This window comes from Clarias gariepinus, chromosome 24, assembly GCF_024256425.1.
Source record: "Clarias gariepinus isolate MV-2021 ecotype Netherlands chromosome 24, CGAR_prim_01v2, whole genome shotgun sequence".
Classification (NCBI taxonomy): domain Eukaryota; kingdom Metazoa; phylum Chordata; class Actinopteri; order Siluriformes; family Clariidae; genus Clarias; species Clarias gariepinus.
Window position 1 is genome coordinate 13,272,713 of NC_071123.1, and position 24,579 is coordinate 13,297,291.

Here is a 24,579-nt window from a genome sequence, read left to right on the forward strand (position 1 = left end):
CACATTGAGCAAGTAGTTATATTAATAGCTTATTTTAAAGTAGATTATTAAATCCAGTACATAACTGTTCATAACATCTCTTTCACTCAACATTTTAATTTCACTTTTATGGTGCAGGTTAGACCTCAGGCAAATGTCAAAGTAGTGCAAAAGTTTCATTAAGTTCTATGCAATGGTCGATTTAAATCGCACCCACAGTTTGACGCATGTGAAGTACGCTATTAAATCTTGTGGTTTGTGGTCTGGCACAAAACGACTCATAACGTCCCTTCTACTCGACATTTTGATTTCATTTGTGGCGAAGGGTTAACTTTCAGCAAATACCAAAGCAGAATTTCAGAAGATTAATTTCGAGTCCTCCAATGTATGGAACGTAATATCATTGAAAGAGCACTTGTACAGTATATAGGATATATGAATTATTTTCAATAAAATAGTTATTTTTATTTGCTACTCTGTTGGTTTACAGGAAGTTATTTTAGTAAAAATAATTAGAGTGTATCTTTCCGTTATCGCAGACTGCACAAAAATGTGTTTTGATTTTTTTGCTGTAATTTGTGCTGTGGCACCTGAACTTATCTCTCGAGCAGTGGTTCTAGAATGTATGGTGACCTGGGAGAACCCCTTCAGAGGCCCGCAAAAAAATAAAAAAATAATAAAAATAACTAGGTTTAACTTTGTATTATGACATGAATTACTGGATATGAAGCTTAGCAAATATAACACAAGCCAGGTTAACAAGCATAAGTGTTATATTTGCCTATTTTACCAAGTACATAATATTATAAAGCGGTAACATCTACATACCATTATCTTTTTCACCTCTATTTCCTTTTTTTCTAAAATGTGACCATAATTGCTTTGACATTTTTTTTTTATAAGGTAAACGTCAGGACATTACACACTTCCAATCAATAGTCAATACTACATTAAACCATTTCCCCTTGGTTTGTGTAGACTTGTTATACGAGGTGGTATCGAAAAGTTCCGAGACTAGTTTTGTAACACGCCAACAGGTGGCAGCACAACAGGGGCTGCATGTACAGTCACATCTACATTTATAAGTCAGGCCAAAAGATGTTGTCCTATGGCCATTAGAAGCTGTGAAATTGGTGCTATTCTGACCACATGCTTTACCATGTCTGCTATTTCCTCACGGATAACAAGTTAGAACAAAGAGTGAATGTAAAATTCTAAGTGAAACTGGGCAAATCTGCCACAGAGAGAATTGACATGATTTGGCAAGTTTATGTCAAGGCTAAAATTAGTCGTTTGTGGTATTTGAGTGGTACACATGCTTAAAGAGCAGAAGAACATCACTGGAAGACATCCAAGAGATCAGGAAGGCCTTTAACAAGCTCAACCCCCTAACATGTCAAAACTATTCGGCAACTTGTGCATGACAATTGTCAGAGAACAATCCACAACATTGCTGTGATTGTCAGTGTGTCATACGGAACAGTCCAGGCAGTGCCGGCCCGTCCAATAGGCAATACACACGGTTGCCTAGGGTCCTGCCTAACCACAAGGGCACCGCGCATGTTATTAAAAGCAAATTAACATTTATCTATTGTCTTTGTTTTAATTTAACAGTAAATTTCCATCAATGGTTCTGTTGCTGTTTATACATTCACAGGCTACACACTATGAGACACAATTCTAATCATTCATCACAGCTGTGGAGCAATGAACCCGAACCAGCTAAACACACCCAATGTGTTTTCTTATCTTGGGTGCAGTATAAGCGCTTACTCAGCCAAGCAATTCAGACAATATAAATCTCTTGCGTCACATGTACAATTACCACTAAATGGTGCCAGGATTGTAAATCTTCAAGCAATTCAAAGGCAATTAATAGATATTAATTTATGTAATTAGGTCAGGCATTCACCACAAGAGGTAAGCGGTGAAAATTTTTACTGTTGTCCATTTTTTTTAACCATCATGGTCATTTCATTAGTGAATTGTGGATATACTTGGTCATGCAACAATATCTTACCATAATTACGGATACAAATAAAATGCAACATGAAATAACAACAGGAGACACCTTGATAAGAATTAGCACTTAGCTTCTCAAATGTATAATGAGTTCAAAATGTAAGTTATTCTGGTTAAGGGTGTCTAAAATGTCTAAATGTAAATTAAATGTTAATGTAAAAAGAGGCCTACAGCAACCTTAAAGCAGTTGCAGGAATTTATGATAAGAAGAGGTCTTGTGTGCATGTGACAAAAAAAAAAATCACAAATTCTCCACAACTGCTATTTTATTATTTTATTTATAATTTCTTCACCCCAATTTTCTCCCTAATTTAGTCATATCCAATTCCCACCCATCACTAGGGGATTCCCACATCAAGGCTACTACTACTATTAGCCAGGGAGGGCTGAAGAACCACCTTTTCCACAAACCATGTGATGCCAGCCAACTGCATCTTTTCAAACTGTTTGCTTTCACACACACACACAAACGTTCGGAGGACAGTGCTGTCCGTTCCTTCCACTTGTGTGGGCTCACAGATTCCCATGATTGGCTGTAGAGCTGTGATTTTTGTTAGAACACTAAGTGCCTCCCATCCCACCCCGCTAAGAGAGCTTGGCCATATCTGCACCACTCAGGGATTCTAATGCTCCACAAATGTTCAAGTCAATTCAATTCAATTTTATTTGTATAGCACTTTTAACAATTGCCATTGTCCCAAAGCAGCTTTACACAATCAAAATAATTATTTAAGTTTGTATGGAATTTTAATGTGTATGAATCAAAATGGTCAGATAGTCCCTGGTGAGCAAGCCGAGGGTGACAGTGGCAAGGAAAAAAACTCCCTAAGATGGTAATAGGAAGAAACCTTGAGAGAAACCAGACTCAACAGGGAACCCATCCTCATTTGGGTGAAACAGAAAGCAGTAAATGATCTGCATTTATACAGTGTGTAGGGTGGCAGGCAGTTCAGCCACCTAACACACAGTTGATGTTAATTGATGTTAATATGGAGTCCAGTTAGTTATTGAAAACTCAGGAAGACTTGAATGAAGTTCCAGTCCCGAACTATCGAACGGTCAAGTCCTCAGAGAAACAGTTGCCAACACCAGTCGAGGCCAGAACTGTCTTCTAGGTAGAGAGAACCATCCGCAGACACGAGATGCATCCCAAAGAGACACACGGGGCATCCATGTGACGAGAACTCCAACCAGAAGCGGGGCACCAGGATGGGTCAGACAGGTCCGGAGGGCAGAGGGAGTCTGGATCACTGGCAGCTCAGGAACGACATGTGTAGCTCGAGAGAAAGAGGGAGAGAGAGCAGAAGAGGAGAGATAACAGTTAGGTATGGTCGCAGTCATATAATGTATAATATGAATGTATATTAAGTGTAGAGTGCAAGCAGAGACTCCGGCAGGACTAACTATAACAGCATAACTAAAAGGGGAGAGCTAGAAGGAAACACAGACATGAGGGCTTCCTGAGATGTAAAGCAAACAATCACCTCACCGTCAACAAACCTGAGTGATCAATGAGAGTGAGGAAGACAGCATCTAAACATACCAGTTCACCATAATACTCTACGTCCACGAGTCCCCCAGATCTGCTCCTTTACCCAAGACAAATCTATTTATAAAAATGCTTGATTAAATAAATAGTTTTTTTGCCTGGACTTAAACACTGAGACTGTGTCTGAGTCTCGAACATTATTTGGAAGACTATTCCATAACTTTGGGGCTTTGTAAGAAAAAGCTCTGCCCCCTGTTGTATTTTTCACAATACGCGGTACTGACAAGCAGCCTGCATCCTTTGATCGAAGTAGGCGTGGCGGATTGTAAGACACTAGCAGTTCGCTCAGGTACTGCAGCGCGAGACCATTTAATGCTATATAGGCTACTGTATCAATGCGAAATTTCACAGGGAGCCAATGGAGTAAAGATAAGGTAGGTGTGGTGTGCTCGTATCTTCTGGTTCTAGTGAGGACTCTCGCTGCTGCATTCTGGACTAGCTGAAGCTTGTTTATGCACCTAGCTGAACAACCAGACAGTAAGGCGTTACAATAGTCCAACCTAGAGGTGATAAGAGCATGAACTAGTTTTTCTGCATTGTTTAGCGACAATATATTTCTTATCTTGGCAATATTTCTGAGGTGAAAGAATGCTCTCCTGGTAATATTATCTACATGAGCTTATAATAAAAGGCTGGAATCTATAATCACACCGAGGTCTTTCACTGTTGCACTTGATGGAACAGAAAGGCCATTTAAAGTTACAGAGTGATCTAGAATATAACTTCTAGCTGTATGCGGTCCTATGACTGGAACTTCTGTCTTATCTGGGTTAAGCAGAAGGAAGTTAATTAGCATCCAAATGTTGACGGTGATGTTTATTATTTACTGCTCCTCTGTTCCTTTTTCTCTGTTTTTGTGTTCCATCTTTTTAATGGCGTTTGGGCCAACATTAAAGTTTTCTAACTTAATTCATGCCTCTTTATCATGCACGCACAACATTAGGAAGCTAGTTTTGAATGTCAATATTGTTTTTCATATTAGGTAGTAAAATATTTTCAGTCTGAAAGGTTCAACCTAAATAAATAAAGATCATAGTGAACAAAACCTTTCTGCAGAGCGGAGGGAAATTTTGGGTAAAATGTAGCCGCCTCTGCGACATATTGCCAGTTAGTAATTTGGTAATATGGACGACATCAGCAAGATGTGTTTGCTTGGTTGCTGTCAGGGTGTAGGACTCTTTCAACAGTTTTTAAGATTTTTTTAAAGCTAATGTGGCTCTGGGCTAAACTATTTTTATGCTAAAATTAATATCACAATGAAAGTAAGTAACAAAACATCGAAGAGATGTTTTGTTGATTATTTAAAGATGATATAACAACTTCTTAATTTTGAAAGCTATTAACAAAAGTAATAAAATCATAACTGCAGAGGGCTGCATGATTCAGTGGTCATTCTTACCCAATCTGCATGTGTTTCTGGAAATTTATTTCTGTCTGGGAATCTAGGTAAAAAAGTTAAATAAAAAATGCATAGTACAAATTAATTTTATGACATTATAATTTTATTTAATTCAACATGACATTATTATTATTATAAAAAACATGATCATTGTGATTTTACAGTAAGGGTAGAAACAGCAGGTGATGCAAATAGGAAATCCTCCACAAACTAGACTTTCGGTTATGCTTTCACAGTCTACAGAGTCATTGTAGTGCACAATCCTATGAACAATAAGTGCATATGAATAGGTGCGTTTTAAGCGGCCTGAAGTACCCTACGAAGTATACTGCACAGGGTGTTCAGCCATGTTAAGTGTGATTCCAAGCTTCAGGGAACGAAAATGTTCAATTCAAAGAGAACTGTGAATGTTGAAGGGAATGAGTGAACAGGTCTTCACTTCACCGGAAAAGGGAATGAAACATTCCTATTAGTCATTGCATCTCACTGAAGCGTAAAAAAAAAAAAGAAGCTCGAAAAAGAATTTATATATTTATTACCATTATTATCGAGGATGACATCATATGAAAAGGACATACATTTTTTTTATTTCAATTTGACCAGGAAATCCTTATAGTAACATACTAATATAGGATAGTAACCTGTAAAAATAAATCTGTACATCTTTAATCAATTATTATTTATTAATAATTTATTTACAAGTTATACATAATAGTTTCAATAGTATTTTTTATAATTATATCATATCTTGTTTCAATAAATATTCAATATTTAATGTCCGTAGTGTGAAATTTTCACAGCAGCAGTGACAGGTTTTTAAGGTGCTTATGTTACCACGGTAACACATGGAGGTGGAGATGTCTGCGCTGGTGACTCTTTCAGGGTGTTCCAAATAGTGGAGTTTTGTCAAGGAAGTTCCCTTCACCAACATTCCCTGCAAACAAACTTTGATTGTTCTTTGAGTGTGAGAGAACAAAAAGATTCTTAATTCCACCTAAATATATCTCACTCCTTTAGTATTAAGACATCTTTTTTAATTATGAGAATTTGGAAAATAAACCTCTTGAATTTTTAGTTAATTATTTAGTTTTAAGTACAAAATACTTTATACATAAACAAAAAATTGAAAAGGATCAGTGGTATTTCCCCCTTTTCATAATAGAAATGATTCTCTTAAACTAATTTAGTTTAATAAGAGCAACAGACTTCTACATAACTATGACATTGTTTTTAATTAAAGTAATGTGTCTCTTGGTAAAGATCAAACATCTTTTCCACTGTTTATGTATCATATCTATCCTCTCGTGTCTTTTACCTTTATTTGGACTGCCATATTTATAATTCTTTTGAATTGAATTTCTGCAATTAATGTTTTGTTGTTGTTGTTGTTATTGAACTGTATTTAATATGCTTTGCATTCTGTTTTGTATTGTTTAAAAAAAGAGACATTCCCTGCAAACGAAGCAGGGAGTAGGAAGCACTCTGTGAAGTCCACTTCGGAATGAAATGTAGCCGCTTACTCGTTACCATGGTAACTTAAGCACATCGGATACCTGTCGCTGCTGCTGAGAAAATTTTACACTGGGGACATTAAATATAAAATACCTATTGAAACAAAAAAACTGTTACCCTAATAACACAGGACAGATTATGGGTTGTGTGGGCCCCTGGGCAAAACGTGCGGCGTACGCGTACCGTATTGTAAAAGCAGAATGAGGTTGACAAAACTATCTTTTGTCGCTTTTTACCTCGGAAAAAGTTGAAAGAAGGTGGCTTAAGTTGATACAGTTGAGTACTGATTACAGTTGATAATCAGTACAGCCTAATGCCATTACCTCACGTTAATGTTAGCACCAGGTTACCCATCTCTGTTTATAGAGACAGGTAGCAACGTAGCACAACCAGATCGTACCATAACAAACATTATTTGTTTGAATTCTCCAGAATGTGCTAGTTCGAAATAGAAATGGAAATGTCTATAAAAGTGAACCAAAATGCCATGTACCTGTTATAATCTGCAATTGTTGCTTTGCAGCTTTCCCAAAGAAGACAATTACATCCTCGTAGCTAGGGGGCAGTCATATCATGCGCAGGGCCAGGAACAAATAAATTCAAGGACACAAACAGAATGAAATGGTAAAGTAAGCGAAATCACAAATACTACCCACGCATGTCATATTTAATAAACCAATAACTTAGATAAACAGCAGGTGTATCATATCCCCGTACAGAACGGAGTGATCGGGGTGTAGTGGTAAAATAAGAGGTGGGTGAACTACGAATTCTGTGATCACATTTTGTGCATAAACTATACTATGATGTACATTTAGATCAATTGAGAAGTGGGTAAACTCTAATTCTGAAATTTCAGAGGTGGGTAAACCGTGTTTACTTGTGTTTAGCCTCCACTACATCCCTGGGAGTGATTACACTGGTCAAACTCTTACACTGCTACACTGGTCTGGGGGCCACTCAGCGGGCAGGTTAACCGCCTCCATCCCACCATGCTACCGCTCCCTAGTCAGAGGGTCTTTTGTAAGGCTGTTAACACGCCCCCCTTCCCCTCCCCCCAGAAGCCAGGGGCCCCATGGTAGGGCCCTTGTAATGAGATGGCCCTCTAAAGGTACACTACACCCTCCTCCCTAGGGCCTCCTTGTAGGGCCCTCATAATCAGAGGTCCCTCTAAAAGCCCCCAAAGCCCCCATCCTCCCTAGGACCCCCTGGTAGCCAGAAGCCAGGACCATAATAGGAGGGCCTAAGAGGGCCTTCTAAAAGTAGGCTCCCATGCACCCATTTCCCTTTAAAGTTCCTATAGCAGGGGCCCCCTGAAAGCCCCCCACCACCAACACCAGCAGCACCACCACAATTTAAGGGCCCTTGGCAGCCAAACGCCCTCCCTATAGGGTCAGGGGCCCTTGTAGGCAGAGGATCAAAGAATGTAGGCCATCTAAAATAGACAAACAAAAATACATTGTTGATAAGCGTTGCAAATAGTTTCGAGCTAGGGGCCCCACGGGTCCCTTGCACCCCAAGGGCCCCTGGGCAGCGGCCCCGCTGGCTCGATCCGTAATCCGTCCCTGCATTATAAAACATACTATTGAAACTTTTATAACTTTTAAATAAATTATTGATTAATAATAATAAATACAAAATAATTTATTATTATTATTATTATTATTATTTATTTATTTATTTGTACAGATTATTAGCTTATATAATACTGATGATTTTTTATTCAATTAGAATTTACATTATCGTGTCCTTTTAATACGATGTCCTCTATAATAAAGGTAATTTTTTTCGCTCCAGCAAGACGCAATGACTTATGGGAATTTTCATTTATTTTTGCGGTGAAGACCTGTTGTTCATTCGTTCCCTACACCATTCACGGGTCCCTTTAAATTGAACATTTTCGCTCACTGCGGTTTTAATCACATTTTTATTATGGCTGAACACCGTGTGTAGTAAAGTATACTTTCTAGGGTGCTTCAGGCCATTTGTAACGCACCTCACGTCCTTCGAAGGATGTGTGCCCCGAATTGAGACGCACCCTCAACATCAACAACAGCTTCCGTTCCGTCCGGTTTCTGCAATAATACTTCCGGGTTCGATGTGGTATCAGACTTTTTTTATATCTGCAAAAACGCAAGGAGGTAAGTGTGACAGTTTAGCTGGTTAGATTGTGAGAATTATCACTCCAGACTGGAAATCATTCTTCAGTGGTGGATGTTAACTAGCGGTGTAAAACCCAAAGTTACCTAATGTCACGTGACAATAACAATGCGTGTGTCGTCTGATTATAGTGGGTCTTAGTATTAGGTAAATACAACCTTAGACGAACAACAGCATTCAAAATTTTTCACTGTGCCATTATTTATTTAAAAAAAAATAAAGGCAAACTATGAAAGAACATGTATAGAATTAAATAGTAAAGAAAAAAAACATGGTTTATATTTTAGATTGTCCAAAGTAGCTGCATTTTAATAACAGCTTGTGACACTCATGGCACTCTCTTCAGATCTGCAAGGTATATACCTGGATTGGTTTTCAATTCACAGATGTGTCCTATTAACAATTAATTTTTGACATTTCTTGCCTTCTTATGCACTTTAGAGGATCAGTTGTTTTGTCCAATTTACAGCATCTCAGCTTCGAGCCCTTGGAATTTAAACGGCAGACATATTTTAATGTCCGCTATCCAAATAAGACTGCATGATTGGGCCTTTATGGTTGAATTGATTGTTTTTTTTTCTGGCACCTAGGTGGTGGAATGAACTTTCTGTAGATGTCCATACAGCCGAATTACTGGCAATGTTTAATCAACGACTAAAGACCTAGGATCTATCCAACAACAGAAACTTCAAAGCACTTTCATAAGCCTGCCAAATACCTTAATGTAATGTAAGGTAATAAGTAATGACAAAGAAATTAAGACTTTGCAAGAACAACAAGCAAAAGAGACTTGCTTGGGCAAACACACAAGAAATAGACATTAGATCAGTGGAAAACTGTGCCTTTGGTCTGATGAGTCCAAATTTAAGATTTTTGGTTTTCATGACTGGAAATTTACCAGTTATTTGAGAGACAGGTATAATTTAATAATTGGTGGAAATTTTAGTCTATCTTTTGATCTCCTCAGGCTCTGACTGGAAATTAATATTAGAGTTTATGATGATAAATGGTTGTACAAATCTTTGATTTTATACCCCCAATGCTAGTTAAAGACTTTGCTTTTGTTTTAAAAGCTTATTGATCCTACCGTCATGTTAAGTATATTTTTGCATATTATATTTTTATTAACAGTTTCCTTATTCCCAAAATAGAATCCTCCAAATATTATGTCAGAGTTATATCTGACCATGCACCTCTTATTTTTGATGGTAATCATGCAGTCCAGTCTTTTTATTCATTGCCATGCAATGGCTGCTAAAGATTATAGTGCTCCATAAAGCATAGGGGAAATTGTATGTTCACCTAAGATAAAAAATATCTCCTGATCACTAATGTTTTCAACAGTCCAAAACTTTATACATCAAAAGTCATTGTGCTTGTTTTTCATTCAGGACAGGACAGGATGACTTCATTCTGCTGGAATAGGAAGATTGGTGAGAAGGTTTCCAAGGCAGCAGTGCAGCAATTTGAAGCAGACTCAGCAAATGTGGAGGATAATATAGAGTTGGAAGGAGTTGATTGGCTACATGCAATTAAGCGCAAGCGTGAAGTACTGCTGGAGGACTGTGCCACCAAGAGCAAGAGACTAAAGGATGAGGGCGCACTGTTGGCTGAGCAAAGCAAGTATGTTAATGTAGTGTATTTGCCTGTTTTGTGTTAATTATCCAAAAGAAAATTAAATATTGTCTATTTTAGTATGTATAATTATGGAATATAGTAATTGGGTGTATCTCTGACTTTTATATATATTCAAAATTATTTATCCTTAGAGGTTGCAATGGATCTTATGGCCCCCCTGGTTTTTGAGTCCTGGATCAGCAAAAAAAAAATTTTTTGGCTGAGCAAAAAAAGACACTAAAGACTAAAGACGCGAGCCATACATACATATGCCTATGCCATGCCACTTTCTTCACCATGTTTGACAGATGATGCAGTTTAATTGGGATCAGTTATACTGGCCAGTGTTTTTGATATCTCTGATTAATTAGATTTTTTAGCCTAATGATGGTCTCCCTCACAGAGAGTTGCATAAAAGATGTTCAGAGTGAACAGCTAGCAAATGCAAATGTAATACCAGCAGCAGATCATTTAAGTCTTGTGCGGTCAGTAGATTTTGTGTAAAACTTGAGGTGGATCCTTAGAGATGTATTATTCCTGCACATTCCATAGATGCTATATTGCAGTGTTCCTCAGCATTTTTGCTGAGCATATTCTGATAGATCACATTTTATTTTCAGTTCATTTCAGTTAATCTTTTTAAGTAAATCACACAATATGCATGCACATGTTTGTTTATTTTAAAACTAGTCACTTTATATTATTTGCATTGATATAAAGTTACAAAGTAACCAGAGATGGAGGATGGACTGGTTTGCCTCAGTTGACTGCTCATTTATTGCTCATTGACAAGTCAAAGGTGATGCAAAGAAGATTTTGTAAGTAGGGTCACAGGGAGAACCAGGAACCAGTCAGAGGGGCCCATGGGATATCACATTGAATTAGAACTACATAATAGCTTAGAAAACATTAAGTTTGATTTCCAAAATCCTGACCAATGCTCTTTGCCCTAATACTGGTAGTGGTAAGGTAAATGTGGCAGTGCCACCAGAGCCTGAAAATCATTTAATATTTTTGGTGCCACCCTCTGCCCCTTCTCTATAAACGCCCCTGGGAGAACACCTTAAGAGAAATCAGCCTTTAAAGGGACCCCATCTTGGTGGTGATATATACAGTGCATCTTAAAAAAAATTCTTATTTTAATGTTTTTTTTTAACTTAAATGTAAATAAAAATGTGCAATTCCTATAATTCTAAATTGACTACACGTAAAGTGAAAAACAGTGGAACCTTGAATTGTGAGTACCTTTGTCTGCAAGTGTGAGCAAAAATTTAAAATAAAATTGAACTCTGCTAAGGAGCGAGGTCTTGAAATATGAGCAGTACTGTGGGGAATCGTCTCCCATGCTCGGTCTCAGTGCGCGTACATCACTCGTATAGTCAACATCTGTGCGTGTGCACTGTTTACTATAACACTGTGACCTCGTGTGTGTATTGTTTGTTATAATATTATGACCACGTATGTGTGAACAAGCATTAAAAAAAAATGTTGTCCAAGTGTATTGACTGTTCTTTAGTAACTGTAACAACGCGCCCCGTAATGAAAAAAAAGGTTAAAAAGGCTGTACCAGTATGGGTAATGAATCTGTTTAATGACAATGCAATGTCACAATCCTCAAAAGGAGGCAAAAGCAAGTGTCATTAGAAAGATTTCTTGTTAAAGAAGTTTGCAGACAGAGCAGTGATTCCATTAATGTGTGAGTGTGTGTGCGTGCAGTAGCCCCCACTCCCCCTCTTCTCTCTTGTTTTACTTAAGCCTCAATTCTTTGCAAAGGTAAAGTGTAGGTTTAATTTGTTTTATTTTTACTTTATATTTTGTATTAATTATTTTTATATGAATATTTTTGGGTTGTGGAACGAGTCATCTGAGTTCCATTATTTTTTTACAGGGAAATTCACTTTGATATACAAGTGATTTGATATACAAGCATGCTTCTGGAATGCATTATGCTTGCAATCCAAAGTTTAACTGTACAGTTGAACCTCGGATTGCGAGTAATGCGGTTTACGAGTGTTCCGCAAGACGAGCAAAATTTTTTTTATATATTTTGACTTGAAAAACGAGCAAGTCTTGATTCATGAGAACCGAGTATCATGTGCTTGTTTTGATGCCAAGCGTCACGTGATCACAACTGAGCCTATGGTTTCTCTCTCTCTTGCACTGCGGAATTGTGGGTAATCGTCTCGCATGCTCGGTCTTAGTGGGCGTCTCTCACTCGTATAGTCAACATCTGTGCACGTGTGTATTGTTTACTATAACACTGTGACCATGTGTGCGCGTAAAACATCTTTTACTTTAACACTGCTCTGTCGCGACCCTTTTTAAAGGTAACGTGCAGGTTTATTTGTTTTATTTTTACTTTGCAGCAGTGATTCTGTTAGAGTCTCGAGTGTCATTAGAGAGATTTCTTGTTAATTTTCCCGATGAGGCAGTGTTTCCGTTAATGTGTGTGTATGTGTGTGTGTGTGTGAGTAAGTCATCCCACACAGTAGTTCCTCCCCCTCTCAAATAAGTGAGGAGGGGGTCATTCCTTCTCTTCTCTTACTTTAGCTTTATACATACAGTATATGCACACACATACACAGCACGCGTGCGAAAAAACACGCGCAAAAACACACACACTTACAGGATGTGTGCGCACAATCACACACAAACACTAATGGAAACACTTCCAAAGGTAAAGTGGAAGTTAATTTCTTTTTATTTTGTTTTAAATATTTTTATGTATTTATTTATTTGGGTTGTGAAATTTACAGTCTGTGTTTTCATTATTTATTTTGCTTTGATTTACAAGTGTTTTAATATACAAGCATGCTACTGGAATTATGTTCATAATCCAAAGTTCCACTATACTTAAATCTGATTAACATGCTGTGGCATGACCTGAAAGTTAAACAGTCCAACATGGCTGAATTCAAACAATTCTGCAAAGAAGAGTGGGTCAAAATTTCACCACAGCAATGTAAAAGACTCATTGTTAGTTAGAGCAAACACTTAATTGTCGTTGTTACCATCAAGGGCGGCACAACCTGTTATTGTGATTATGGGACAATCAATTTAATTTTATTTACTCGGCATCTAGCTCAAGACTTTTGCCCAGTTTTGTACATCCCTTTGGTTTTGTTGTGATAGTTTTTGCATACAGATCAGATCAGAATAAATTTTATTTGTCACATTACACAATAATCCATAGTTCAATATGCAGTGAAATGCTTAGACATTCTTTGTGTATTGTGTATATTCTTTGTGGATTGTGTTTTTCCTTCAGTATCTGCTGTTAGGTATAGGCTGATCAACTGTCAGATATTATGTACATGTCACTTATTTGGCCTTTTTTTGTGTTGGCATAGTTTGCAGTCTTATTTGTAGCCTATTTGAGTTGCCTTAAATTGGTTCTGTTTTGGACCTAATCAGTCCAGAACCTTTGTTTAGTATCCTTAGGTTTACTTATTTTTATATTGTGCTTATTTATATATTTAGGTTTTTGTATGGGTAATTCTGTTTTCCCTGTGCCTTACTGTTTTTGTTCATTTCATTCTGGTCACCCTGTCATGTGGTAAGAGGTTTCAAAATGTAATTGTAAAAACCTGTTTCTTTCAGACATCGGCAAGCGTTGAGAAAATGGGATGAGGCTATTCAGCTGACTCCAGAAGAAGCTAACCTTTATGAGATGAAGTCACAGGTATGGATCAATTTCAAACAAATATTTCAATACTAAGTTTCATTCTTAATATAAACAGCTTATTTGCATACTTTTTTGGGAGGGGTCTGTGTTTGTTTGTTTATTGTCTGCATTACTGTTATCAGGCTTTTGGCCATTATGTTTGTAGTGGCACAACTCCAGTCTTTCATTACTTTTGCTGATGACAGTAAATCTCTATTTGGTAATTCATTCATTCATTCTAGCTTTGTATAGAAAATGTGCATATCTTCCTTTTCTATACACTGCTGAGGTGGGGATTATTAGGTGCATCACAGCAGAAGACGGATTTTTTTAAACAGCCTGTGGTGAGTATGGAGGAAATTATAGTATTAAAGCCTAACCTATAGTCATCTGACCTCTAGCTTTTGCGAAGTGTAAACTTCCACAACACCTCACAGATAAGTTTAAGTTGTGGTAAATGTTTGGTAATTGGTTTGTAAAACTGATTTGAGTGGGAAAATGCCAAGTTGCTAAAACAAAGAAAATAAAGGCTTAAACCACAATGTGCTTAATAGATTTTTTATTTTATGAAATTTAAATGTATGCATATACCAAGGAGCTACAAAATAAACTAAATGTATGTACCATAACGTGTGATGTGTGTAATGTAATTTTCTTTTTCTTTTTTAAATTTCTTAAAAAAAAGAAATCTGTCGTTTAAGGACATATATGAATATCAATGCCTTGACACTGGTATAGAAAATTCATGAATGCTCAGAATTACATATAGTACATATCGACTTCTCATATCCACTGCCTCCTCTAGCACTAATAAATTAGTTAAAAAAAATATAAATTTTCTCAGACTTAAATGTAACAAATCCGAGGTTATAATGATTGAATCCCTGTTCACACCAAAGGGAATTTAACACTATTTATTATGTATTTCATGTTTTTTTTTTTACATGCATTGCAGCTCATGTTAAAAACCTTAATGTTATTTTGCCTCCTTAATGTCATCCTAGATCCTCTGACACTTCTTTATTATTGGAGACGGGGCTTTCTGTTTTACTGCTCTTGGTTGTAATTTTTTTTTACCTTTCAATCTTGTGGGCTTTATATCCTTTCTGCATTTTCTGCTTATGCCTAATGACTGCTGCACTCAGTCTTTTTATGCCGTTTATAAGTTTTGTACCATAATTTTATGTGCACATAACATTTTCCCCTTTTGTTTTCAATCCCCTGTGTTGTTATTTATGGTCATAACCTTAGACCATCTACATTATTGTTCAGTAAGGTTCTTTATGGCGGCACCGTCATTTGTGTGCATGGAGTTTGCATGTACTCACTGTGGTTGGTCGGTTTCCGCCAGATTCTCTGGTTTACTTGCACAGTCCAAAATTGTGCAGATTAGACTAATTGGCATTTCCAGATTGCCTGTAGTGTGTAAATGTGTGTGAGACCTACCACTTGAGGTTGTATAAATAGGAATAAATACAATGGTCAACATTGGCCTTCACAGTCCCTAGTTGGATTACAGAGGTTCCTAGATGGGATGGATGGATGGAATGTTCTAAATAAAATTTCTTTACTTCTTTACTTTACGTTTACTGTACTTACTTATTTTCTTTTTCTTCTTTTACTTATTATTATTATTAGGATTAGTAATACTAGTAACAAAATGAGTGTCTGTAAGTAATCTTGCAGCTGTATTCCAAAATTTAAATGCAAATATAAGGCACATTGATGCCAAATTAGATTTATCATCTCTTATTATTAAACTATGATCCTTTAGGTGCTGACTGTTCTTCAAGAGGTCTTCCCTGCAGTGCAGGCTGCAGAGATGGCAGTCAAACTTCGTCCTATGTGGTGGGAGGCATGGCAGACTTTAGGCCGTGCCCAACTTAACCTTGGAGAGATAGAGCTTGTAAGTACCACTTAGATTATTATTAGTGTACAGTTTAACAAACAGGACAGTTTTTTTCTGGTAAACTGAATGCATTGTATAAGTATCAACTGGGAATACAATATTATAAAGAATAGTGACTAAAAATTTTTTCTTTGCCCTTAATACATGGAGGGAGACTATTAAGGGCCCCATAACTTTTTCTTTTTGTCACAAAGCTTTAGATTAAAAATTTGGTTTAATTTATCCTAGAGTGGTGCAAACACACCCACAGATTACAGTGTAGCATTTTATTAGCATAACCAAGTGCCTCACTAATAAGTAAATAAATAGAAATCAAGATCAGCATGCACATAGGCTAGCCTAATATAAATTGACCAAAATATAACTCTAAATCATATAATATCATGATATATAATATCATTGTTACATTCCTATCCCAGTCTAAACAAAAAAAAAACAAATTAATATGGCACAAACGGGCGAAATTAAACGCAGAGAAATCACCTTTCTCTTATACCAAAACAACTTCACCACTATTTAGATGAACACCACTTAACACACGATTTAAATTCAAGCATGAAGTGTTTTTATTTTATTTGTTAGCTTAGACAGGCCTGATAAATATTATATACAATGATCGATAAACAAAACAAAACAATAACCCAATTCGTCAGGAGAGGGAAAATGCCGAAATAATAAACAAAACCAAATCTTCCTAAAGGGTTTAAAACAATATAATTTACCTACTCAAAAGAAAGCAAATAAAAGACAATTCTCTTACCTCTCTCCCTGACTAAAGAAAAAACAAGAGAAAACTGAAAGGGGGTAAAAACCAAAGAGTTGTGGATATTTATTCAGTAAACCAGTCAGTTCATCAGCTTGACTTTCTTCAAGTTCAAGTTCAAGTTGGCTTTATTGTCACTTTAACCATATACAGTTAGTACACAGTGAAACGAAACAACATTCCTCCAGGACCAAGGTGCTACATGCAACATAAACTTACAACATAAATTAACAGAGAAGCTAAACTAGCTAACTAAGAGGCCTAGTTAGCTGGCTAGCAGAGACAAGACAGATAGTCCTAACATAATTACAACATAAATTAACAAAAACTAACTAAAACTAACTAACTAAGGAAGACTATTTACAGGTTTTACAGACAACAGACAACATAAAGTGTTCGTGCAAATGTGCAAACGAGCAACAACAAAGTGACAGTGCGACAACAACGACATATCAAAACATAAAATATGGTGTTGAGGTAGTAAACACAGCAGCAAGAATTGAGGAATTAGTGCAAAAAAGTAATGAATATTGTGCAAAAGAGATAAACAGTGAAGCATTTACAGATTTGTGTTTACGATAGTTTGGTAGTGTAGGTCACTGTTGAGCGGTTAGGACGGTTTGCATTTGCAGTGGGTCCAGTGAGGGCGGCAGCAGCGTCTTGATGTGTCTCATGACGAGCCGCTCGAAACACTTCATGATGGTGGGTGTAAGTGCAACGGGACGGTAGTCATTGAGACAGGACACAGTAGACTTCTTGGGCACAGGGACGATGGTGGTGGCTTTGAAGCACGTGGGAACGACGGCGATGCTCAGAGAGATGTTGAAGATGTCGGTGAGAACATCTGCCAGCTGTTCAGCACATTCTCTGAGCACTCTGCCTGGGATGTTGTCTGGTCCAGCAGCTTTATGTGGGTTGACTCTGCGTAGAGTTTTCCTCACATCCGCTGTAGTGAGACTCAGCACCTGGTCGGAGAAGGGGTGGTCTTCCTCGCCGCCACGTCGTTCTGCCTGTCGAACCGAGCGTAGAAGTTGTTCAGCGCATCTGAGAGGGAGCCGTCACCGTCACAGGCAGGTGATGTAGTCCTGTAGTGAGTGATGGCTTGTAAGCCCTGCCACATGCGCCGTGTGTCGCCGCTGTCTATGAAGTGGTTGTGGATTCTCTGGGCGTGTGCGCGCTTCGCCTCTCTGATGGCCCGAGAAAGTTTGGCCCTTGCTGTTCTAAGGGCCACCTTGTCTCCCGCTTTGAAGGCAGAGTCTCGGGTCCTCAGAAGTGCACGCACCTCCGCAGTAATCCACGGTTTCTGATTGGGACTTGAGATGATGTTCTTGAAGACAGTGATGTCATCGGTGCACTTGTTGATGTAGCTGGTCACTGATGACGCGTACTCCTCCAAGTCAGTGAAGTCGCCGTAAGTTGCAGCCTCCCTAAACATGTTCTAGTCAGTGTTCTCGAAACAGTCCTGAAGAGCAGAGATGGCTCCTGCTGGCCAGGTTTTCACCTGCTTCAGAACCGGTTTTGAACGCCTGACGAATGGTCTGTATGCTGGAATTAGCATAACAGAGATGTGGTCTGAGTAGCCGAGGTGGGGGCGGGGCTCTGCCCGATATGCGCCGGGGATGTTTGTGTAAACAAGATCCAGCGTGTTTTCCCTTCTCGTTGCAAAGTTCACATACTGATGGAATCTAGGAAGCACTGACTTGAGATTTGCATGGTTGAAATCTCCAGCAACAATAAACAGTCCATCCGGGTGTGTATTTTGCAGTTCACTGATCTTTGTATACAGTTCCCATAGCGCTTCCTTAGCATTAGCGCTAGGTGGAATGTACACTCCAAAAATGAAAACAGTGGTGAATTCTCGTGGTAAATAAAAAGGTCTAGCAATGAGCAATAACTAGAAACTAGCACAGAGTTCTTGCACCATTTCGTGTTGATGTAAACACATAAGCCGCCACCGCGAGTCTTACCGCACAGAGCTGCATTTCTGTCGGCGCGAAACGAGGTTAGCCCGTCTAGGCATCAGGCAACGCCCAGGCTTCGAGGCCTGGTTCACGCAGCAAGCCGAGGTCGCGTAGCTTTTCCCGCAGCTCATCGTCGATATCATTAACCGGGTTATTTAGATTGAAAAGTGTCTGGCTGTTGTATGTACGGACACCAGTTGCGAAGATATCCATACACATAGAAAAATAAACGCGCTACACACAAAAACGTAAACAACGTAGCACCATTTTGGCTCCAGAGCGGCCCCTGCGTGCTACTGCAGCGCCACGCCGCGCCGCCATCTTGGATCCCTACTTTTCCTACTGTTATACCTGTCTACATACACATATTTTGGGTATAGTTCCAGTAATGAATGAGTAGCTCATCTCTTATATCTTCTAGTCTGAGTCATTCATGCTGTTGAATCTATTGCACCGCATAGCTTCTATGGGAGACACATGACGAAAGAACGAATGACTCGGGACTTGAAGTTGAGGAAAAATCGCTCAATTCTGTTTCCTGTGTACTGCATTGCATAGTGTCTATGGGAATTACATGACGAAAGAACAAACGACTCAGAGTAATAGCGTCATTGAGAAAGAATCGCTCAATTCTGTTTCCTGTACATAACGTACAGAGGTTTTGCAATGAATCACTTGAAAGACTACTTGTTCTTCTGAGTCACGTTAAAGATTCGTTAAAAAAGAACAAATCGTTCATGAACAACCCATCACTATCACCTGTGCGGTTTGACTATGAGAGGACAGACACGCGGAAAGATGGAAACCTAATTACAGCGCCAAAACTCGCGAATGGATCATGATGAACCGTACTTACGGCTAGTGCACGAAACCCCGTAGGTGAGAGAGGGGTATTAGTAGTTAACAGATTATGGGCCAAACTTCGCTGAATGATTATAAAGGTCTTGACCCAAACAACATGCATGAGGAATCACAAAAAAGTTTTCATTTTCTGCAATGTACTCTAGCTAGTTACTTTTATCAGAAAGTAACGCTGTAATGTAACTACTGTAATGTAATTACTTTTTTAATGACAGTAATTTTGTAATCTAGTAAGTTACTTTAAAAAGTAACGTCCCCCAACACTGCTAATATCTAATATAATCATGACTCATTGGCTGATTTTCCAGTGCGTCTTCCTTATAAATGTAATAAATCTCTTAAAAATACATTTGGAGTCCTTGTGATGATCAAATAAATTGGCACACAAAATACATTGGAACCTCGGATTACGCGGTTTACGAGTGTTCTGCAAGATGAGCAAAGATTTTTAACACATTTTGACTTGAAAAACGAGCATTGTCTTGGTTTACGAGCATCATGTATCATGTTTTACGCAGCGCTTCTTGTTTTGACCCTGAGCGTCACGTGATCACAACTGAGCCAATGGTTTTTCACTCTCTTGCGCTGCGGAATCGTCTCCCTTGCTGGGTCTTAGTGCTCATCTCTTACTGGTATAATCAACATCCGTGCACGCATGTACTGTTTACTATAACACTGTATCCCCGTGTGTGTGTGTAAAACATATTTTATTTTGTGTTCAGCGAAATAAGCACGCGTGTACTGTTTCTTATAACACACGTGTGTGCGCGTGAGTAAAGCAAAAGAAATTCTCAATACAGAGGTTAAAAATCTATTTTCTTCGCTGCGTGTGCGTGCGTGTGTGTGTGAGTAAAACACCCATTTACAAACACACACACGCGCACAGAAATTAAGGCGAGAGACACACACTCTGCTCCCCGAAGAAATACTGCTCTGTCGCAAATCTTTTCAGAGGTAAGGTGCTGTTGTTTTAATTTACAGCTGTGATTCTGTTAGTCTGTGCTCACACGAGTGTCATTAGCGATGTTTATTGCTAATTTTCAGATAAAACAGTGTAGAGGGAGAGAGACATTGATTTATGACCGCTGTTTACGGAGGTGTAGTCTAGTGCGGGAGATGCATTGTGGGTAATGCAGTCCGGTGTGTGTGATCGCGAATGCGAGATGTAAGCCAGGATATAGAGCCTGAGTTTTGTTTTTCAGTAGTTTTTTTTGTTGAATTTAAGTGCAGGATCCACCCGAAAGTTTGTACTATAACCTGACAATGCAGAAAATAAAAGAACGGGGGCATTGACCAGTTTGTCCATCTCATCATTACACGAGTATTAATTAACGGGCTGTTACGCTGTCGCGAGCAATACAACATAAAAAAAAGCAGAGAAGCTTTAATAATTTAAAAGAGAACAACAGTCTTTTCCGTTAATGTGTGTGTTTAAACGAGATGCGAAAGTTTTAATGTGTAAGATGAGGAGGGGAAGACAGGAGGGGCTGAAAGCAAGTGTCTCCACTTACTCCAGCCACACACACGCGCACACACATACACAGCGCCTGCATGCACAAAATGAAACACTTATCTGCCGGGATTCATTTTTTACTTTTTTAAAAAGTAAAGTGCAGGTTAATTTGTTTTATTTTTACTTCATATTTTGTATTAATTATTTTTAGGTATTAATTTTTTTGTGCTGTAAAACGAATAATTTAAGTTTCCATTATTTCTTATGGGAAAATTAAGTTTTGTTTTGAGTTGAGTAAATTAAGTTTTGAGTGTTTTGGAATACGAGCCCACTTCCGGAACGAATTATGCTCGTAATCCGAGATTCCACTGTAATTGCGATTCAGAGCCGAATTGATTTCTCCCCATCTCTACTGTGCTTGTGCTAATGTGCTTATTATTAATTTGTACTATGTAATTAAAGATTTTTCTTGGTAAATTTCAGCATTCACAAATTAAAATGGTCTGGCACCAGATCTTGTTTTTATCTATTTGAATTGAAACAATATGGCACCTTAGTTAAAAAGGTGAAAATAAAAAAAAAATTGAAAAATTGAAAAAAGTGGATTTTATTTAAAACTTGTGTCTTAATGTAGTCCATTAGAGACAGCATGTGTCTTAATGTAGTCCATTAAAAACACTGTGCGAATAGACTTAGGTGTAAGCCTTCTTAACTGTACTGTGCGAATAGACGTATGTGTAAGCCTTCTTAACTGTACATGTTCACCTACAAATCAGAGAGAAGCACAGGTAGGACAAATAATGTTTTAGCACAACACGTTTTTCCAGAACATTAAGAAGTGTGTGTGAGTTGAGGGAGCATGGCTCGGGCCACTTGCTGCAGCCGCCCCTTCTCCCACATGCCGATCTCACAGCCACAGAGAATGTAATGAGAAAATTTAACTTCAAAGCCAACGTCATTCCTGTGCTTTTACTTATATTGGGGGAGTTGTAGGTGCTAGAGAATTGGTTCATAGAGAGGAGACTTTCAAGTTGTGCCAAGTTTCATGTTCGTCTTTTCAAAAATTGAAATTTCAAGAATTTTCAAGTTGAATATCTACACTTTAATCACATCTTGGTTGCTTAATAAAAAATGGTGGTGTACAGGGGCAAAATACAAGATTTTTGTCCCTGTCCATATAACTATAGATCAGGCGATCGAGTTTTTAACATCGATATAGAAATGTGATTTTTCATTTTTTTATGCTGGTTTGTATTTAAACACCTCTCAGCTGTGTATTTGTGTTTTAGGCTGTACGTTCCTTCCAGGTGGCACTGCACCTGCATCCATTAGAGCGTACCCTGTGGGAAGAAGATTTGAGATGGGCATTACATCTGCGGGAACAGAAACATACTGTGCAGCAGAAAACCATTCAGGATGATCAGACTAAATTTATGAATGAAGTCCCAGAGCTGCAACAAGATTATGAGGACTTTGAGAGTGATGCTGTCATAGCTGCCTGCACAGCTGTAGCAGACCGCCAGAAAAGAGAGTTGTCAAAGAAGAATGTCATTGTGGATGTGCAAGGTGGTACCAATGAATTGGATATCAGGAATTCTGACACAAATCCTTCCAAACATATTTTAGTTAAAGCAAGAGTAATATAAGTGATAATGCTAAATTACTGTATAATTTTTTAAGAAAAATGCATAGAGAATAATTTTATCATTGGAGTGTACAAACTGTTTGTTTAAAAAACAAAAAACACCTGCAACCCTAAACACAAGTCATGATTTATTCACTTCCTGTAGTTGGGGTCACTTCAGGGTCAAACCACTTACTGCAGTGAAATTGTGCTGGACTTCCAAATGTTGTTCATACGCTGTCAGATTAATGTTGTGTGCAATTGCCGTCTTCTCAAATGCCCACGTGAACCATACCAAAAGGACAAATGCAACAGGGTTTATTTCAAACAAACTATATAAGCACTTAAATTGGGTGAAGTTGAATTTAAACATGAATTAACATTTTGTATCTCAAAGGATGTTTATTTATGTTATGTATTACAGCTAACAAAATAAAATATTTAATGACCCTCTAAGAAAAATGCACTTTTCTAATTTTACACTTTTTTTGTATACAAAGAACAAAAAAGCTGAGGGGAAAAATAAATAAAGTTCAATGCAGATACAACAATAGGTTTATACAATTCAATCACAGAAGGCAAAATGCAGTAGACTGTAGTATATTATCTCTGCATAATATATCTGCATAATATCATTGGGAAAGCGAAAACAGCATAAAGGTAAAAGAAACTGAAGATTTCTAAGACGAGAGAATATACATCTTTTCAGCAGGGCCAAAGGGGAATACAGAATCAAAACTGAGACTGATCCATACTCTCTCTAGCAGGGATGCTGATACCTGTGTATTTCTTTTTGGGAGTAATAAAGAATTGGACAGAGGTTTTTAGCAAAAGTCTCTCCCTAGCAGGGAGTTGGTAGTGGTAGGCAAGAATGTTCCAGATTTGGAGTCATTCTTCTTCAGATAGTTCCATACTAGATTCTTTTTCCCCATTGGTGCCTTAAAAAATTGGTAAATTTCATATTTGAAATTCTTGTATATTTTGCCTTTGATGCCTTAATACTTTTTAAATCATATGGATCATAAAAAAGCTGAATTATTTGTAATGTTTAGAAGTAAAATTGTAAAGTATAGTGGCGAATGTAAAGGTAGTAATAGAACTCTTTCTACTGCTCAAAAACTTTGGTCAAGAGCTATTGAAGAGCTCCTTTGTTGTTATTTGGCAAAAAAAGTATTGCATGGTTTATTTGCCAACCAATTACATTGACTGGATAGGTACCGTGGGGCAAAAAAGTATTTAGTCAGCCACCAATTTTGCAAGTTCTCCCACTTAAAAAGATGAGAGAGGCTATGAGGCTGTAAGCTAATTTGTCTCTCAACTATAAGAGACAAAATTAAATAAAAAAAATTCAGAAAATCACATGGTAGGTGGTAAAATTAGTTTGGTAAAATTTCTCGGTAAACTAAGTATTTGGTCACCTACAAACAAGCAAGATTTCTGCCTCTCACAGACCTGTCCTCTACTCGTTACCTGTATTAATGGCATCTGTTATCAGTATAAAAGGCAACTGTCCACAACCTCAAACAATCACACTCCAAACTCCACTATGGCCAAGACCAAAGAGCTATCAAATGACACCAGAAATAAAATTGTAGACCTGCACCAGGCTGGGAAGACTGAATCTGCATTAGATTAGCAACTTGGTGGGAAGAAATCAACTGTGGGAGCAGTTATTAGAAAATGGAAGACATACAAGACCACTGATAATCTCCCTCGATCTGGGGCTTCATGCAAGATCTCACCCCATGGGGTCAAAATGATTACAAGAACTGTGAGCAAAAATCTCAGAACCACACGGGGGACCTAGTGAAATGACCTGCAGAGAGCTGGAACCAACGTAACAAAGGCTAATATCAGTAACACACTGCGCCACCAGGGACTCAAATCCTGCTGTGACAGACGTGTCCCCCTGCTTAAGCCAGAACATGTCCAGACCTGTCTGAACTTTGCTAGAGAGCATTTGGATGATCCAGAAAAGGGTTGGGAGAATGTCATATGGTCAGATGAAACCAAAATAGTCATGCTTTGGGGCTGTTTTTCTGCAAAGGGACTAGGACGACTGATCCCTGTAAAGGAAAGAATGATTGGGGCCATGTATCATGAGTT

The 24,579-nt window shown here is 38.1% G+C and overlaps 1 protein-coding gene across 5 annotated transcripts; it reads left to right on the forward strand.

Annotated features, from left to right (window-relative positions):
* Positions 1-8,493: 8,493 nt before the first annotated feature.
* Positions 8,494-22,935, forward strand: ttc33 (tetratricopeptide repeat domain 33). 5 transcript variants are annotated; one of them, XM_053485947.1, is made up of 6 exons: positions 8,494-8,602; positions 9,212-9,355; positions 10,013-10,244; positions 13,839-13,920; positions 15,677-15,808; positions 22,139-22,935. In XM_053485947.1, the coding sequence occupies exons 3-6, from the start codon at positions 10,024-10,026 to the stop codon at positions 22,493-22,495; spliced, it is 792 nt and encodes a 263-aa protein (XP_053341922.1). In that variant the 5' UTR covers positions 8,494-8,602; positions 9,212-9,355; positions 10,013-10,023; the 3' UTR covers positions 22,496-22,935. The 5 variants fall into 5 exon arrangements, with proteins under 5 accessions (XP_053341922.1, XP_053341919.1, XP_053341920.1 ...); XM_053485946.1 differs by lacking the exon at positions 8,494-8,602 and adding an exon at positions 8,960-8,976; XM_053485948.1 differs by lacking the exon at positions 8,494-8,602 and adding an exon at positions 8,960-8,976 and having other exon boundaries at positions 9,212-9,350.
* Positions 22,936-24,579: the final 1,644 nt, after the last annotated feature.